This window comes from Dinoponera quadriceps, unplaced genomic scaffold (assembly GCF_001313825.1).
Source record: "Dinoponera quadriceps isolate SergipeBrazil2010 unplaced genomic scaffold, ASM131382v1 scaffold71, whole genome shotgun sequence".
NCBI lineage: Eukaryota > Metazoa > Arthropoda > Insecta > Hymenoptera > Formicidae > Dinoponera > Dinoponera quadriceps.
In genome coordinates this window covers 463640-484052 of record NW_014554274.1, presented here as the reverse complement: position 1 = coordinate 484052, position 20413 = coordinate 463640, and the positions used below count along the sequence as shown (strand labels likewise).

At 43.9% G+C, this 20413-nt stretch overlaps 1 protein-coding gene across 1 annotated transcript in view; it reads right to left on the bottom strand.

The window, feature by feature from the left end:
- The window catches only part of LOC106741103 (tropomyosin), a 45042-nt gene that overhangs the window by 3165 nt on the left and 21464 nt on the right, over positions 1-20413 (bottom strand). Inside the window, exons 4-9 of the mRNA XM_014612761.1 lie at positions 16961-17094; positions 13479-13596; positions 8589-8659; positions 6495-6570; positions 5647-5709; positions 4417-4486 (exon numbers count right to left, since the gene is read on the bottom strand). Of these exons, the coding sequence (XP_014468247.1) occupies positions 4417-4486; positions 5647-5709; positions 6495-6570; positions 8589-8659; positions 13479-13596; positions 16961-17094 (532 nt within the window). The remainder of the gene's footprint in view (positions 1-4416; positions 4487-5646; positions 5710-6494; positions 6571-8588; positions 8660-13478; positions 13597-16960; positions 17095-20413) is intronic.

The window sequence follows — 20413 nt, the reverse complement described above, 5'->3', positions numbered from 1 at the left end:
TAGTATCACTCGCAAAGAAGGAAGAAAAGGAAAAATGGGGCCTAACAAAAAATCAACGATATGGGGAGGACGTGTGTAGTCTCTTAGTTGTGCTTTCGTGGATCACTTTTTATCTCTCGGTTCGTTTTTTTTTTCTTTTCTCAACAATAACGTTCGTTCTCGCGGCGGAGAGTTTTCAACGATCGGAGAACAAACGGTCGCGTTCCGACTCTTCGGGTGGCCTTTCGACGATCGCGCGGCGCGCATACGTTATACTGTTCATCGTCGTTTTCTTCTAGAATGAAATTCATGTATAAACGTGGATCACCATCGATCTGACGAAAGAACTCGAAACAGCCGACCCGCACATCCCGTGCGTTGATTGATTGATTGATTGATTCGACGATCGACACGACGTTCAAGTCACATGCACACGATCGCGTTAGAAAGCAAAAAAATCAGAAAAGAGAAAGTCACAACAATTAACATGTTTATCATCAGTATTACACAATTGCATCGGCGAAATATATCGATTTGTATTATAGGTATATAAATGGGCGCCGAAATTTGTTTTTCTTTCGCGAAAAGCCGATCGTTAAAATCGAGGCGTGGATTCGTCTTGCGAAAAGGCAGGCGATATATGGATTCCGTCTGCGGGAATGTTCAGGAATCGAGGCCGACCGTGCTCGATATGCTCGGTTTTTGATCTCCGGCTCGGTGATTCCGCATCTTTACGGTCGTTCGTTTGTCACACGCGTCCCAGTAGAGTCGAGAAACGGGAAAAGGACGATGCGCACTACTACTACTGCCGCTAACTACTGTTACTGCCGCTACTGCTACTACATCGAAAGGCCATCCAAGAATACGCTGCGGGAAAAGTGCTATACAAGAATAACCACGAAGGGTCATGACATCAAAGAGTCTGGACGGGGGAGGAGAGGGCAGTGTGCATACACGCGCGACGCAACGCGCTGGATCGAGAGGAACGAGAAATAAGGAAACTAGAAAAAAGGAGAAGAAACGAAGGAAAAAAATGAAGAAATTAAATAATACACCCCGGAAGAGAGAATTCCTTTGCGCGGAATCGTGGCGGAATGTTCGTTCGATGGCGAGTGGCGTGTCGGAGTAGCGCTAATGTTATTAACAATAACGGTTAATTAATCATTAATAGTAATTAAAGGCGTACTGCTATATGCGCCGTGGAGTGGAAGAGATCGGATTATATATAAATTTCCGTTCTCGTTTCGGCGAAAACTTCGATTCCCCCCCCTCTTATCCTCTCTCTCTCTCTCTCTCTCTCTCTCTCTGTGTTCGTTTCCGATCTCGTTTTATTTTTTTTTCCTGCCATCGCGCGCAAACACATCCGAAAACGAGAAGAAGCACGTTCCCCTGCATCGAGGTTCGTATAATAGTGTTTTGGCCGTGGTTAGTATTTCATATATATAGTAAGTATATACAGGCACGATCGGTAATTATAATATCGAAAACGGCTCAGCTAGCACGGGAAGAGAGCTGCGCTGCAGCGTGACGTGTGCGTGAGAAAAAGAGCCGCATCTTCTCCGTTCCGCGTCTTGCGCGCTTTTCGATCGACTTCTCATAGGCGCTCTCTCTCTCTCTCTCTCTCTCTCTCTCTCTCTCTCTCTCTCTCTCTCTCTCTCTCTCTCGGTAGTGTCTATTAATTATAAATAAATTGTGTGTGTATATATGTATATTAAGTCCCTCTACATGCGTAGGTCGATACGTTTTCTCTGTGTCGTTTACTCGATTCAACGAGGAAAGCTCTCCGGATCTGTGGCGAGTCATTACAAGTCGAGTCGAGGCGCGCGATCGATTTCGTTCGTTGATCGAAGCGAGCGTACACTGCGAAGGCAAAGACGAGGTCGCGGGAATATACTTTTAAGAAAAGTCGCTGGATCGCTGGCAGTGGAGTTAGTCTTAAATGCACGGTTATTACACTCGTCGTCGTCTTTGCCTTCATCGACAGCGGCGATGAGATGTAACGCGTTCCCATCTCCGGGCCGCAAAACCCGGATGGACGGACCGAACCGACGCGGATCTCTTCTTCTCTTTCATCTTCTCGCGCGAGCTGAGTCGCGTGAAATGCGGAATGTAAAGCGACGAAAAGTAATGAGCACTCTGTCAACCGCCTTCGGGAATCGAATCGGAGCAGCGACGTGACAACGAGCTCCATCATCGTTGTAGTCTTGCGCCGAGAGAGACATAGAGAGAGAGAGAGAGGGAGAGGGAGAGAGAGAGAGAGAGACAGAGGCAGAGGGAGCTCGACGAAAAAATGCTCGAGCAAGAGGGATCCAATTGAACGATAAAAAGCGAAGTTAGCATCATTTCGCATCAGCGTAAAAGTCACTTCTAAAAGTTCGTCTGTCACTCAACAGTTGTACTCTTCCTTTACCTCGAAACGACGATTGGGAGCGCAGCTCATACCGCATAATTATACATCGCGTGAGAGCACGATACTGTACAATCATACAGTGAATTATATATTGTGATTTTTTCGTTTTCTTAAATTTCTTGATCGTCTTTGGTACGCTCGAGAACAAATTCGTCCCTCCCTCTCTGTGCTTCCCTCTCCTTGGACGCAAGGTGGTCCCTATTGCCCGTCGCCTCTTTCTCTCTATCACTAAAGTAGACATTCTCTCTCTCTCTCTCTCTCTCTCTCTCTCTCCCTCGCTCGCTCTCTCTACTCGCGTAATCCTCCCACGGCCAAATAGTACCTCGTAAACGAACGATCTAAATCACGGCGAGCTCAGAAAAACGACGCCTCACGCGGTTTCCGCAGCCTCGCGTGCCTCGATCCCCCCTTTTTTTTCTTTATATTTCCTTTTTCTCCTCGAATTAAAACTGAAAGGCGGACTAAACTAAAAATCTAGAGCTAAAGTCAAATTTTTAGATTACAAGTAACTTCGTATTACTTTATACGGGGACCATCCTGCCGGTCTGTCCTTGTCTCGCGTATGATTTGCTCTCTCTCTCTCTCTCTCTCTCTCTCTCTCTCTCTCTCTCTCTCTCCCTCTCTACTTTCGTTCCCTCTTTCTGTCACGCACTCATCCTCTCGTGCTGCATCTTTCTTATTCTTTCTCGCGCACATACACACGCACACACGCACACACACACACACACACACATATGTATTCTCTCTCTACTCGTTCATTTTCCCCCTCTTTCTCTCACATCCTATGTCAGTCTCTGTCCCGCATCGCGCGCATACAAATAGGCACGCGACGCACACAAACGCACATACACGCATTCTCTCTCTCTCTCTAACACACACACACACATGCACTGCGGATGGACGTAATGGAGGGTATAAGGCTAGCCTAAAGACTACATTTTTTTTTCTCCGTAATGTTAAGATGTGCACCACGCACGAAGCGCTCGCGCCGCCGCCGTGCAGCGTGTTTATCTCCTATTCATTCCTTCCTCGTTGCCATCCGTTCTCTCTCTCTCTCTCTCTCTCTCTCTCTCTCTCTCTCTCTCTCTCTCTCTTTCCCTACATATCTGCTTGCATTCGTTTTTCTTTCGTTTTCTCCCTGCCACTGTCCATCTATCTATCTACCTATGATGTCTATCTATATACTTTGCTCGATGTTCGCTCTAAAGCACTCTCTTTCTCTTTCTCTCTCTCTCTCCCTGTCGCGGTTACACGCGTTTCTGTCCACCGCGAAAAACACGATCTACATGTTCTGGATGTCATGCAGGGTGGCCTCCATCTCCTCCTGCAGCAATTTGTTTTTCTCTCTCTCGGCCGCGAGGTCGTCTGCAAAGATCACTGGTTAAAGGGCAGTAACACACACGGGCAAGCCACACACGCTGCGTTTCGGCAGTGTTAGAGGCGGTGGGCAAAATGCGCTAAAAAAACAGCAGACACACTCACACGCACACGCGAAGGTGTGGGGGAACTCTGCTTTACGATTGTCGAAGATAAGTCCGAGTGAGGGCACGATTTTTCTTTTTTTTTCTTTCCACCACGTAATTTTAGTGCTTTCGAGAACCAAAGCTGTCTTAAAACTGCGTTTTTTTCCGTTCGCGACACCTGATCGACACCAGGAGTCTTGAGTTGCAAACCTTTTCAAGTGCGCACAAAAAAAAAAGAAACCTAGCCTGGGAAATGATTCTGTGATCGTCCGAAGCCTCCCTCCTCTTCCCGGAGACTTTTCTCCCTCTAGTTTCCCTAATCCCCCTAAAAGATTTCGTTCTTCTCTTTCTCTTTCCATTCGATGAAAATGAAATCTCGCCGCAAAGTGTCTCGGGTAAAATCTGCGCGCGCGCGCGCGCACCAGTGCATACACGCACCGGTCGGCGCATTCGATCGCAAAGCGTTTAATCGATATAAAGGATCCTATCGTCGGCGAGAACCGAGTGGAATCGGTGTTTCTTAAATGACGACGTCAATGTGCACGTCGTGTCATGTATACGCACCTTCGAGCCTGTCAACCTCCTTCTGGAGCTTCTGCACGGATCTCTCCGCGAACTCAGCACGCGCCTCAGCCTGCGCAGAAGCAACGGTAACGTTAGACGGAAAGAATTGCGCACGCTGTCCGGATGCGATCGCTCGCGGATATTTCAAGGAGGAAAATCTCCCACTCGGCTCCGATTGTCTCGGAAACGCGCGTGGGAGATCATCGGGGCGACATAAAATTTATTCCCCGCGAGACTCGCGATTCATTTTAATCTTTTTTTCTTCTCCTTGAAATCTCGTCGAGGATCGGTCGATATTATGAAAAAAACTCCACACACACGCATGCGAGTAAAACGAAAAATCCTACGTCACGCGAACACACATACACACACATACGTACGCACGACCGCAGTCGTGTTAGAAATCTATTTAAATCGCGATTGCGGAAAGTTTAGTTGCGACACACATACACACACACACACATACACACCACGCTGCAGTACAATTAATACGGTATCATTAGGGAAACAGTGCTTTATTATTTCGAACCAATGCAATCACTGAGAGGAAACCCACGACACTGTTAATACGCTCTCGCGTCCGTCATACCTCGTGATGCGATCTACGAAGTGGACTCTCAGCTAAAGACAGAGCGAGATATACGAAGACTTCGAGAACTTGGTGCGCGGATTTTTTTTTATATTTGACGAGCAATTGACTCTACTTTCTCTCATGCACGATTATCTATTATTTATATCAAATATTATTCCGTTATCTCTAAAGTTATGACAAATATTCGCGTTGCATCTTAATCGTTGAGATCTCTCTTTCTCGGGCAGCGATATATTCCTTTCGTCTTTCTCTCAGTTTATTATATTTTCTTTCGAGATATCGCAAAAACCCGCGCGCGTGTTTTTCCGCTTTCTTCCCGCTTACCTCTTTCAATTGGCTATCCAGAATCTTCACTTGACCCTCGAACGTCTCCTCCCTCTGTGTCGCCTGTTTTTAGTCAAGCACAACAAAAAGACAAAACGAGCTGTCGTTAGTCTACAAGCCTAACACGCTTAGTAATTGTTTTGAGAAAATAATAAAGAAAAGAAAAACAAAGTCGGATGCATAAAAAGAAACAAACACGGGGCCCGGGGGGGTTAATATTTTTAGTGGCAAGATCTACGACAACGCGCGCGGAGGCAGATCACGCGTTAGGAAAAATGCAAAGCGAGACACTCCCTACGAATGAGGATGTGTACCTCCTTTAGACGGGTAGTAAGGGTCTTAATTTGATTCTTGTATTCCTCCTCGCGTTGGTTGGCCTACGTACAATTGCTGATTAATATTTTTTTCTCTTTCTCGCGCAACGTTCATTTCTTTCCGGAATAATTGGATAAATGGATGTCTCAATTAGTGACAGTGTCCCAATTTGTGACAATCGCATTTGTCCTTCTTAAAAGTCAAATAATATACTGCATACTTATTCTAAAAAAGTGTTTTTACTCTAAGTTTTATATATTATCTGTTATAACAAGTTTCGAATAAAGATATTTTTTGATATTTTCTTGTAGCTATTTTTTTAACATCAAGCGATCGAAATCGTACTGTCAAAGTCGAGGAAAGATTAAGTGGTATTTCCGTCACTTCTGAGAATACATTACTAATTAATTAACGTTATATTATATGAATAAAAAAAGTCTAATATAATTAGAATTTCAAATGTTTAAACTTTCGAACAAAATAAATGTTATATACTTAAGACGTATATTATTATAATAATTCACTAATTTATTCTCGCGATGAGATTATTTTGTTACTAATTGGGACATTCACCTTATTTTACGATACTCGATTAGTTTCGCACTGATCGGCGGTCATATATGTACGCATATCTTCCAGATTTGCGAGTTGAATGCAAAAACGGTGCATCTGATTGCAACTTTCTCCCCGGCGGAGTTTCCCGACGTTATATGCACGGACTAATTGGCAGTTTGAGAACATTACGATGTAAAATGAGAATCCGTGAGGGGGCATAATGTAAAATTCCGCGGAATTATATGTTCCGTTCCGATTGTGTTGTACATCGCGCGTAAAATAAATCATTTACCTTCTCCTCGGAGACCTCGAGGGACTTCAAGTTATTGCCGACGACACGCAACTCCTCCTCAAGCTCGACGATCTTGCTGTAAAAGTTAATTGACCATTTAATAATGCGCCGGACGAGATTTGTAAATTTGTGGGTCATGGTCGCGCGCGAAAAGATGTCAAGATTACGGACAAACGTTTCTGATGCTTTTAACACAATATTGGTTTCTTTTTCTTCACTCTTTAAAACGAAGTCAAGTATTTGGGGGAAAGTTAACAACGGAGTAAATTGAAATCTAAAACTTATCTAGATAAAAAGTAACTAATAACAATAATTTAAATGTTATCACGGTAACACCGGACTAGTGACGAATTTCACTGATTTGCGAGGCAAAAGCTGTCGTGAACTTTTACGGGGAAACGTTCATCGGTAACTCGACCGACACACAACAAGCGGGGGCAACGAAACGAGAAACTTGCATTGTGATTGCACAAAGAGAGACGAGACAAACGGCAAACGTGAGAGGGGACACATGCGTGTGATCGCACTTACGATTCGGAAAGCTCGGCCTTCTCCTCGGCACGCTCGAGATCCTGCTCCATCATGACTAGTTTCCTGGCAACCTGTGATCAACAGCCACACGTGTCATGCGCGAAAGCAAAGGTGACGCGGGGGAAGTGTGAGATAAAATGGTAATACAAAGAAATAAGTTGTTAGCATGCAGAGACGCATGGAGTATTCTCCCATGGCGTGCGCGTCCCTCCCTTCTGCTCTTCCTGGCTTCTCTCGTCGGCTGTTGAAAAATTAGCGAGTGCGCTACAACGTTAACTAAAGTAACGCGTCGGATCGTACTCCTGCGTCCGGGAGTAATCCTTCAAGCTGAATTTCTCTTTCAATTAATTGTTCGTTTAAATAATCGAATGAAAAACTCGGGATCCATTACATGCGAGTTCTTTTTCGACGTTCTCTTTCCACCGGGTCGGTCAAAAAGTTCGGTTCGACTTTCAGTGTCACACGGAAGAAAATAATTGATTGCCGCAGCAAATTTTATGCTGTCGCAGCGAAATGTATTAGTTATTATGTGGACCGCAAAATTTAAGAATATTAATTGACACTCGCTGGATATATTTTGCTGAATCTACAAATTGCTTTGCTGTAAGAACAAATTAATAAATGTAGAAAAACACTATTTTGTTCTAACAGCAAAGTAACGTGGGACTAAGAACAAATTCACTCGGTGAAAAGTTTAGTTTCCTATCCTGGCAACAAAACTGTTTCTGCTCTAATTACGAGTAATTCGATAATTTAGTCATGCCAACTAAATTTTGCCTCCGTCGCAACAAACATGCAGCGGCAACGTTGCGATTTTGCTACAATAGCAAATTGTTTTTCTCCGTGTATCTTCTTCGCGATAAAAATCAGCTACTTTCCACAATCGAAGTATTTAAACACTGCTGGAACGTTGACGGAAGGATCACAGATATGATAATTACTTAATTGACGCAAATAACTTGATATAATATTAATCATAAATAATAATAGATTTCATTCCCATTAAATGCAATAAAGTCGAACTGAAGCAGACTTTTTGAGTGAAATTGGATGCAAATTTCAGCTTGCTTCTCTCGGACGCAGGAGATATCGCAAGAGAGCCACGATTACTGTTCGAGACATCGCTCTCAGAATCTTTCTACGTGACTATTTTTTAACAATCAGACGCCGTCGATGTCTCCACGTGATCTTGGCTCTCCGCGATCGCGCGCGCGAGGTGGATATTGATTCGTACACTCCATACACACAACAGATTCAACGACATAATCACGAAAAAGTATCGTTAACGTGCAGTTAACGGGCATGGGTGATGATTAAGGGGATATTTCCGTCTGTGCCGTCATCGACGGCGCGACGCGGGCTAACGGTGCTGTCAAAAGTTTCACGAGCGGGCACGACGGAACGGGAGCGGGCCGAGAAACTCACGACCAAGCGTAGAGCCCGGAAAAAAAGGGTCCGAACGGGAGAGGGACGGGGGGAGGGGGGGCCGGAAGAGGAGAGGGACACGGGAGGATCTCGTTCGCACTGCGGACGAAAAGCGCCGCTAATAAAAACGATGCTTACGACTCTCCGGCCTCCGCACGCTCCTCGGCGCGTTCGAGATCGGCCTCAACCATGGCCAATTTACGGGCGACCTGTATAAACGACACATACATACACGGTTTCTAACGTGTGTGCCCTCCCCCCGCCTCCTTGCGGCGACCTCGCCGCCTCCGAAAACGCGAGGCGACGTGGACGGCACAAGAGAGGCACGACTCGCCGTCGTCGTCATCGTGGTCGTCGTAACCGCGATTGGAAGAGTTACAGTCGGCACGAGGTTTCCTCCTTACTTTCCTCACGCGCTCCGAGCCCGCGTCTTCCGAAACGATGATCTCTTTCTGTCCCCGCGATGTGCAATTTATTCCGCTCTCTATGACCAATTTATTAATAAAACCATCCGCTCGCGAGAACGCAAGATCGAAAGTTACAATTTTCAACGGGCTGAAGGTGATAAAATGACGGGGCGACGAGGACGCCCGATAAAATCGTCGCCCCGATTTAGGTCTCGATTCTTACGGAATTTCATGTACACGTGGAAAAAATAATTCCATCAGTGTAACTGAATTTCCCGTCGCCCGGGGATCAGACGAAAACTCAGGGTTGCACACACAAACAATACATACTACATTCAGGTAAATACTTGTGTCAAATATTTCATGAGTTTGTATATCAGTAAACATAAGTTCAATCATAAGCGTCCATATATTATGAAGTAATAATATAAATTTAATATACTTTATATGAAAAATATTGAATTAAAACAAACTTCGATTTGTGTTTATCCAAATTAATCAAGCTTAACTTGTCTTCGATAAAGTTTGTAATATTCTTCAAAAATAAATTCTTTTTTTGAGTACGTATGATAAAAGGGTTTTCTCAAATCTGTGGTGAATACATTTCAAGACTATTATCGAGAAAAAATACTTTTTATCGAAGATAACTGCTATTTAAAAGAAGGGATGTAAACTGAGTAATTGCTTTTCCTAACAGTTGAATGATATTTTTCTCTTTATAACCGAGTGTTTTAATTATTATTTTTTAATTATTATCACATACTATTATAATTATGTAGCTGAATGTTCTCAATTGTAGTAATAGACACATCATTTCTCGTCACCGAGTTTTCATCTGGTCTCCATTCAAATGCGGGAACTGAATTTCTTTTTCCGTGCACGTTCTCGTAGCGTAGCTTCGTGTGCGAATTGAAACGCGCGTCATTCGCCGCCGTGTGGCCGACTTCCCGAAATTCCGCAAGCGCAGCGTAACTTCTTCCAATCGGGCACGCTGATCGAAAAGCCGGGACGAACGATCAGAAGCGCAGCGCGGCTTGCGGTACTGATCGATTCGTCCCGTAAACGCACGCAAAAGTGCGACGTGTGATCACCGTGCGCAAAAGATCGCGGCGGGACGGGAAGGATATTTTCTCGACGATGGTGTTGACCGTAATTCAAAGCGTCAGCCGTCGACTGCAAGTCAATTGCGATTTGGTCGTCTCACCGCGATCTTTCACTTGCACAGCGCAACTTCCGCGCAATCGTGACGCAACTAGTGTCGTAAGCCGCCGTCTCCCCCTTAATTGAGAGATTCGCGAGTCTCGACAGTTCGGTCGATCGATCCCGCACGCAGAAAATTCTTGTTGAATAACGTAGCATATTGATAGCATAATTAATGGTAGATCTGTATTATGTGACTAGGATATACTCATATTGAAGCCAAGATTTACATATAACAGTAATAAACAAATAATTTGATGTATTTTTTAACCTGATTGTATGTAAAATATTGGCAAATTTTATCTCAAGAAGTAACTATTATGTAATGTATAGTATTATTGTGTATGTACGTCTATGACAGCAGAAAAACGAGATATTCGTTGAATTTATAGTATAGATCGTGGTTTCTGAACAGCAAAATGCAGTTGTAATCGTGTCGTTCGCATTGCTTCCTAAATTTTCCGTACTGCCTTGAAATTATAGTTCTAAAATTTTGAAAAAAAAAAAAAACGTTTGTTTTTATTTCTCCGCAAATTTCTTCGGTACGCGTCTCAAGGGTACAAAAAGTCGTTTAGAAAAATTCACGTGTTTGGTTAAAGCTCGCCATATTTACTTTTTCCGTAAAGTAAGAAATAAGAAAAAAAAAATCCGCAGGAAAATTGGAAAAAAATAATTTTTATTCTAAACTTGAAAACAATACCCTAAAATCATTTCGACGTTACAAGTATATCCTAGCCGGGCCAGAACTACCAGGTAATTTTTCAGTTCATGAATGTTTATACCTTCGAGAACAAAATTTTCTGCATAGGTTTCATTTCTCATACCGGTTCATATCGGTCAACAAAACCGTCCTTTGCACGCGAAACGTTACTTAATCCGCCCGAAATGTTAGTCCGGCAAATTTACACCGATTTTAACTTAGAAGGACCTCCCGGGGCATAATTGTCCGCGAATGGCTTGCATGATGCTCGACGATCGGTAATAATAATCGCATTCCTCCATCGCGACGAAGAGGAGACCCCTTCGTTCAATTTGTCGCCGGGAAAACGTAAATCGTCCCGTCGCTGTAATCACGTCGTTCCGATTCCGCAATCACGCTCAGCGAGTATTTAGCATCGCAAATCGTGCGAGCGAAATATTGCATGATGTTTACGACAACTATTTTAAGCCCCGAGAAATTCCGATCGCGCTTCTTACGATGGAGTTGCGACACGCATTGCGCGAAATCATCACACGTGTGTGTACATGTGCGATGAGAAGAAAAAAAAAGAGAGAAAGAAAATAAAAAGAAAAAAACGGAAGATTAACAAAGACATCGGCACACTCGGTTGCTGTTAGAGCTTGTTGCTTGGTGAGTCTCTGCAATAATGTGTGGAGTTAGATCGTTAATTGAGATGTTAAGGCGGGCGATATCTCGGGGAAGGAGAATGATCTACTGAGGTAAAGTGGAAGATTCTAGCGCGATGTTGCGATAGGATCGATCTTCACACACACTCGCACACGGATCGCCAGTTAAGTTTTGCGTATGCTGTTAATTGAAGACGATTCTGCGGATCGTCATCGGGTAAGGGAGATAAAATCGGTTGAAGTTACGGTGAACGGAAGGAGGATTTCCAATTCAATTCGAAGTATCGCACGCAGTTATCGGCGTCGCGATAACAACAACGCCACTTCCCGGGGATTTTTCTTGAAAATCCCTCGCGCGAATCGTTCGATGGAAAAAATGAAATCACGATCATTGGCGATATCTCGCGAACGTGATTAAAATTGTGACAAAAAAAAGTAAAGAATAAAAAAAAAGTAAAAATAAAGACACACAGGGCACGCGGTGCGCTCATTGTCGCGAATAAATCGCTTCGTTTTATTTATCTACATTCTTATAAAATTTCTCGTACAAAATGTACACATCCTAATTTATATATCGATGAGTCGCGCGTTGCCAATCAAACAATTCGCCGTACGCGCACGCGAAGAGCCGACCGGCCGGAGGGGAAGGCATTTCGAGTAATTTTCGCCGATATCTTATCCGGCGCTATCGCGATCGCCGAAGGATCGTTAAACCGCGTGTGCGTCACGAAGAAGTTGCATGTCACCGTAATTTCAACGTCTCGCCGCGGCGGGGCCACACCTACCATCATCTCATTCACATCACGACTCTCGTTAATATTTTCGGCGCGCGTTCCGAATCTCGCTGCGAAGCGGAACGAGCGTCCTCGGACAGACACACACAGAAGCAGCAGTAGCACCATCATCGTAGTCGCGACGACGCGAAGTCGCGGCACCTTCGCGCCGTCTTAATATCACAAACACAACCGACGATCTCGACGATATCGTACTGAATACATCAAATTTGGTGAGCCCGTCCCGGCTCTGTCCGATCGACGCGTTCTCACGACGAACCATCTTTGTTGTCGTTGTCGTTATTATTATTTCACACCCACCGGAAGGAAGGATGAACTCTCTGAGTTATACACGTGCGGTCTCTTTTTTTTTTCCTTTTTGCGAACCAGCCCCGAACTCGGTCGCGCAATCTCGGAATCTAATCTAACAGTATATGTACGTATATATATATATGTTTAACAAGAGGAATAGCAACAATAGCATGAAAATTCTACTTTAAGAAACTGGCACTTGAGAACGCGTTTCGTCTTTTGGCTGCCCCGATATAGTGAGAAAAAACACTCGGAAATCACAGATATCTGATTCGAAATACGTTCGAGTGTCGCGCTCGAAACCACGTGACACTGCATCGTTGTATCCACTATCTTCTCTCTACCTCTCTTTCTCTTTTTTTTCCTTTCGTTCCCTTACTTCGCTTCTCTTCGAGCGACCCTCGAGATCCTCTCTCGTAACGCGCACGTTAAAAGAAAGAGAGAGAAAAAAAAAGAGAAGGATCTTTTTTCGAACACTGCACTGTCGCGAACACGTGAAACTCTCTTCTAACAACTCTTTTTCTCCTTCACTCTCTCTCTTTCTCTCTCATTCGCCGAGCTGGACGCGATGATCACAGATCAGTATTCACGACTCGTTTACCCTTTGTGCTCCTTCGAGAATTCACTGCGAGGCGACGATGATCCTCGTCCCCTTCTTCCTCGACTTCCTTTTACGATCGGCGGTGAGCTTATTGCACAAACCGCGAACGAATCAACGATTTAACGAGCGCGAACAAGCGGATGTTCGCGCGAGCCGGATGAAATTTCTCTCATCCCGCCTTATAACAAGAATGCACGTTTTATCACGTTATGTCGCGAAGCACGACGACGACGTACGTCGTTTTCTCCTCCCGAGCGCACAACAGAGTAAAAAGACAGAGAGTTACGGGGTTAGGCACTATTTTGACTATCGACTAGGAACCGTTATCGTCATGATTATCATCGTCACTGCAGCCAACACGCTCGACAGTAGCTCGATAGTCGCGAACCTCATCGTATTTCTTGTCGGCTTCTTCGGCGAGGAACCTGGCCTCCTTCAGCTGATTCTCGAGGGCATCCATGCGCTCTTCATCCGCCAAGCTGCGATTCTCGAGAATCTTGCGGGCGCTTTACGGTGGGACACATGTCGAACGAAAGAGTATGCGATTAAAAATCAATCAAAACGAATTGGATCGAGGTTTTATAAGGAAGTAGATATCGGGATGTGATCGCCCACAGGCGTCTGCTCCGCTTCGCTCCGCTCAGGAACACTACCTGTGAAACTGCACCTGAAAAGATATTCGGGAGAGGAACCACCGATCTACCCGGACGCGATTTTTGGTACTCGTAAAAGCGCCACGTGTGTCTCTCATCGAATAGTCGAGATTGAGCCTCGTTAACCGCGCACGAAGGTGATTTTCTTTCTTCGTAAAGAGCACTTATTATTTCACCCGTGAAAGTTCTCGAACAGAGTATCGATCACGTAACTTTTTCCCTAGAGCGAAAATGTGAAAAGTGAAATGTTTTTAAATTAGAAAATTTACACCTTTCACAAGTTTACGCTAGAGGAGAAAATTCATCACCTCCTGGGTGTTGATTATGAATCTTCCCCTCTAGCATGAATTCGTGAAAAGTAAAGTTTCTAATTTGAAAAATCTCACTTTTCACTTTTTCGTCCTACGAGAACAGTTATGTGATCGTGTTGTGCTTAGGAATATACGGTAAATGAATTAAAATTTAAATTATATTTCACTGAATTTCATTCTCTCAACTCGTATAGTCAAAGTAGACTTTTGGTTTTCGAAATAGCAGATATCTTGAATTTTTTTCCTCTATAAAATTGTGCAGAGGAGTGAGAGTAGAGAATTATATGCGCGTTTGCACGGCAGATCGCGAAGTACCGCCGACGTCCTGACGATCAGTGGTTCGTCTCCGACAAAGGAAAACGAAGGGCCCTTCGCCCTTTTTTCGCCGGTGTACGTGACCCACCTCCTCGTATTTCTTATCCGCCTCCTCTGCGATCAGTTTAGCCTGCGCTAGCTGCTGCTCCAACAAGGATACCCGGTCGTCCTCCATGTTAGTGCGGTTTTCGAGGGCCTTGCGTATCCTAGCGATCGATTATTCGTCGGTTTTTAAAAACACAAATTGATCACCGTCGGTCGCTTTTAAAATTTTGCCTCCTCCTCGATTAAGAAGGAAATACAAACGCAAATCTCGTCGAGCCGTTCTATATTTTCTCTTATCGTTTCTCGAGGTATCGCAAGACGACCAAAATGGGTTATACGCGCTTTTCAATTCCATATTCCTCTCCTCGTGATAGCTATGATAATACATCCATCGCGCGACCGCCAGCCGGAAAAATGCAGATATCGACTATGGAATACGTTTGACGACTTTTCGTACTTAAGAAAGTACAATATGCCGCGACAAGAACGCGCGTACACGTCATCCCTTATCAACGACGATAAGTGCGCATAAGCGTTATTTCGAGCATTTACACAGCGACGAGGTATTGCGACCAATGATCACACCGGCAAAGTGACGGACCTCGCGAATTACTGATCGTCCACGGCACTTGATTCTTCGCGTACAAATTATAAAATTTACCGTACGTTATAAAAAAAGAAATCTATCAATAAAAACAGTTTTAATCTGTAAAAAAAAAGAGTGAAAATAAAAGAATATCAGGCTTCAAATTTTTCTACCGTGTAATCTTTTTTTGAATATAATTCTCTGTTGCAAATTTAATTCTTCCTTCTTAAATTAATCAATTATCAGCGCGATAGGACAAATAATTAGCGCGATTTTCCGTCGGCGAAGTACCAGGAAAATAAAGCGTCTTGCGCGTACTAAGAAGTAAATTATCGTCGCGGATATGATACGATCAACGCCGGAAAACGCACGCCAGGATGTGGTGTTCGACATCTGCGGATTCTCGCATTTCGAAGATATGATTTAGCGAAGAAGAGAGGAAATATCACGAACTATACTTCGTTAAATCGTGTACGACGCGACCGTCCATGAAGCGACCACTCTTATTTTCGCGACGATCAAAACACACCTACTCTTCTACACGCGAAGGCTACAGGACGAAGAAATCGGTGTATAGCGATTATAGTTCTCGGATTTTCGCACTTACCATAATTTCGCATTTATCATAATTATATACAAGCGTGGCTGGAATATTAAGGGGACTACCGCGTTTGGCTCTGTATCTGGCACATATTAGTCATCGTGAAATTGCAGGCGCCGTTGCGCATCGAGATCGCAATATTATTACGTCGCGGAAAGATAATTGGAGGCATATCTGTTTCTTCAGATCATTATCTCGCTTCTATTCCGATAATTTTGACGGAATAATCGTGCAAACTTCCGAGCGAAATAACAGAAGAACGATCAAGGGTAAGGTGTCTAATCATATCTCACAGACGGATACGAATGTGATTATATTGATTAATATCCTAATCAAACGACATGAAATAAACATTAAAAAATTCTATCAGAGTCTAATCTAATCGATGTATGATATCTATTCTACACTCTTGCTCGTTCTTAAAGTAAAAGAAAAAAATATAGAGCAATGAGCAATTATTTTCTACCGACATCAAGCATAGACGTGCCCGCATTATCTCGTCAAAATGACCAATTTATGGAATATTTATCATGGTAGAAATGTATGCAGTTTTTTTAGATACCTATCCAGTTACTGTCTAGTATTAATGCATTCTCATTGATTGTAAGAATACCGCTAAGAAATGGACAAGAATTTGATTGAGCTTCATTCAGTAGTACTTCTAAAACTACTCATTTCATAAGTAACGGGCTTGCTTATTAATAAATTGAATAGTTTTTTGTCCATTTATTGTTTTGTTTTCATTCAGTAAATGAGTACAGACTTTGCGCATCTTTTGTGCGCAGTAATTGCAGGAAAAGCGTTACATCTTGATTGGGGCCCCAAGTAGTTTTACTTTTCAGTTACTAAACAGAAGTTAGTAAAGAAAGTGTCCACTATTTACAATCTACAAGCGTCAGACATTGTATGAGGAATTCAGTGCAATCAATCGACTGAGTATGTTGGCCAATACAATGTTTAATAATATCGATTTTTTAAATTTACCTCATAATGCTCTCAGAGCTAAACTTAGTATCTTGACGTTCTTGTAAACTTTATTTTCGATACTTTTAATTAAGCCATGTTTTTTTCTTTGTAAAGCAAACAAATGTAATTATGTAGTTTTGTTCCAAAGGAAAAACTTCTGCCCGTTTAGACAGTAAATAAATAAATAATAAGCTGTCCAGTAACTGTTCAATCAAGAAATGCACGAAATTTCTACCAGGATAAAATGAAAGATATAAAACGGACAATTTAAATTTTATCTTCTACTTTGATTTAACAATATAATCGCTCATTGTGAGTCATAGGTAATAAATAAGGCTATTATTACACATATTCGCAGTAACTTTTGTCGCATAATTATCAGTGGAGACTTACCGTTCGCTCTCATCGGCAGCCTGCGACGCCTCCGCCAATTTGGCAGTGGCAGTAGCGAGACGCTCCTCCGATCTTTCGAGGTCCTCCTCCAACAGCTGGATGCGGCGATTCAAGGCGGCGACCTCGGACTCAGCCTGCAACACACAGGAGAACCCATCGCGCATGAAATAACGGTTAAAAATGCAGTCGCTCATCGTTCGTCGCTCTACGCCACGGTAACGCTACGAGCATTTCTATTGTCTACACACATTGATATCGAACAATGCCGCTTTTGTGGTAATAAACCTGGACGATTATACTCGCAGCAATTAAAGCAGCAATAACGATGCAAGAGATGAAGCAACGGAAACGCTTGGACGGAGTCAAACGAAGCGACGTGGTGGAACGAGAGGCTGATCCGCTATATCCTCCTTCCTACCACGGGCTTCTCTTAGCTACACAACGACATTGTAATTAGAGGCATGTCGATGCCGGATTAGGCACGATCCGAATCCAATTCTAATGCCGTAACCTGCCGCGCGTGATCAAAGCTTGTGTCGCGGTACAAAGCGCACGGGGCTAGAGATCGCCGGAATCCCTACACGTGCGCATATCAATGACTCGGAGCCCGCTTCGCGTGCTGCATTATAGAGTCGAATCAAACGGATCATTGTGCGCGTCATCGATTCCGACGAAACTTCTGGTCTGTAAATACAGCGTTGCCTCACCGCGCGTCAAACAGAGAGAGATACATCGGCGGCTTCGTGCGAGACAGAGGCTTCTATATCGGACTCGGAAAGTTGGGCCTCTGATTATTCGATTAGCCAAGTACGAATTGATTTCCCAGTTAATCATGTTCGTCGAGGAACGGGAAGTTCGAGCCATCACCGAGTCAATAGTCATCGGTCAGATGTGTATCGGTCAGAATGCTTCTTTTCAAAGCTTAGAGAGATAATTTTTGCAGAATAATTTAAAAGATATTTATAACAGTTGATTTTTTATAATTACATTTTGCAATATGTATCTTTGAAAAGATATAATTTTATATTAATTTGTAAAGATATATTCACAGAAATTATTAATTTTATTAATTATTATAAAATTATAATTCTTCCGTGAACATATGTTTCCAAATTAATATAAAATTATATCTTTTCGAAGATGCATTTTACAAAATGTAATCACAGAAAGTCAACCGTTATAAACATCTTTTTAAATTAATAAAATTGTATCTCTTCAAAGAAACGAAGAACCTTGTTCAAGATATTTATAACCATGATTTCAACGCGCATCTATGTATTTATCATTAATTACAGCAAACAAATTACCGCGCATTTTCAATCATTGCATCCGCTGTTGACGGATGAATAAATCTCAGATCGCAGACCGGGTAAACCAATTCCGGCCGTGATCACTTCCGAAAGCAACGACTCTCTCGCCGAGCACCATCGGTACGGGATTGTATTAGATGAAACGAAGCGTGCGATTTTCGCGGATGTAAATTACTTAACGGTCGATTACGCGTGTATCCGCGTACACAATTCCCGTGGCCCTTGTCCCCGTTAGCTGCACCTGTTACGATTGTGCGCCCAATAAAATGGCCCTAATTCATTCCGCGCGCAGGGAACGCGTCCTTTCACGCGCTACTTTACTAACGGTGCGTGAACCTCGTGTATTCACGGATTCGGCACACCTACGTTCGTTTCACAGGACTGATGTCAGCGGACTGACAACAACGATTGCGTAACCACTTAAACATAACCCGTGGTGTCGCGAACGGTGCTATCACACCCGACCGCGATCGTTCGCGTTCATCGTCGGTGTCGTCGTCGTCGGACGTCGCCAATTTTTCCAATTCATCGAGTAAAGTGAAGGGCGACTTCTCACCGTACTCGTGATTATGACGCGTAAATAAAATTGGCTGTATCGGCGAATATCCCCCCTCCCCCCAAAAAAAGAAATTTCCATCTCTCTCTCTCCCTCTATTGTCTGGAAGTTCACGTAAAATATTTAGATTTATTCCCAACGGACTTTTCGGTGGGCGTTCCAGTTACGAATCGTCGAACTCTCGCGACGAGTTGTTCGCGCGAATTCAACGATCGTAAAACCCGACGTGCTGGTGGCCCGACGTCGTTGCTTCTCTCGTCGCTACGCGTTTCGCTCCGTTCCGCTGTCGGTGCCTCGCTCAATCGCGCGTGCCACGCAACGTTACGCACGTTACGCTCTTGCAGTACAACGTTACCGTACCCACACGACGAGGACGAGGACACGAACCGGCGCGAACTTTGTATTCGGAGGGAAACCGGCACGCCCACTCACACTTGTGCGAGCGAACAGGTCGCAGTCGGTGATATCCGCGGTTACGTCGGCTAAGTGTGCCAAACTTCCGCCTCTCTCGTTCGCCCCCTTTCCCGTGAGCTTTCATTACAATCCATTTAATTCGCCGCGCGCGATCCTCCCAATCGACGTCGGACGCGATCGCGAATAATTCGGCAAACACGAACGGCGAATCTTGACCAAATTCCAGGAGATATCTTCGAAATGTAATTTATAAAATTATAATTTTTGTGTGAATACATTTTTCCACATTGATAAAATTATGTGGAAGTCTCCGTCTCGCACAAGGCCGCCGATGTTTCGGAAAACCCGGAGGTGGGTGCGCGAAACGACTTCGGATTTGTCTATTTCCGTAGTTGTTTGTTCACCGAAGGAATCTCCGAGGGTCGAAAGAACCGCGATGTAAGCTCGACATATTTTATATCTCTCGATACCCGAGACTCGAGTATGTGTTCCATCGTGCTTGTAAATAAATTCACTTCAAGGTGTCGCGCGAAACAGTGTTCTGTTGTGTAAACTTCTGTCGACAATAGAAAGTCCCGGCGTAAAGCCGTCACGAGACGCCAAATATCCGTGAGATATCGCCTTAGCGAGACCACCGCTGCGCGAATCGATCAAGTTTCTCGTCTTATCGCGAGATCCTTTCCTGTGTAAGCAACAATCAATCCGTAATCGAATCAACCGACCCGATACGTCGTCGGTTTATTTATCGTCGCAGTGCCGTCGACGGCACGGAGGAACGGAGAAAAAATTGCGATCGCGACACACACCGACGACAGTGCGGCGCATGCTGCACTTCATCGCTCAGTGACAAAAGCTCATTAGTGCGGCCTGAGCGGGTCTATCCGTTGGCCTTTAAAACGCATTGCGCGTATTACCGGCGAGTGCGTTAGTCTCCGTCACGAGAGTGCGGAATTTTGCGGTGCATCTCCGCCACTGCGCCGGAAAACGAAGAGGAGCGCGCTTGTTCCACGCTACATCGAGCGAAAAATGGCTCTCTAACTCAAAAAAAGAGTTCTGTCGATAAGACTGAACCAGGCGCATTTAACTCTCGATAGATTATCAAGACCCAATTTTAGTTTTTAAGTTTCTTTCTTGAACAGTTCCAACTATTTGTGAAGATGAATATTTCGTGAT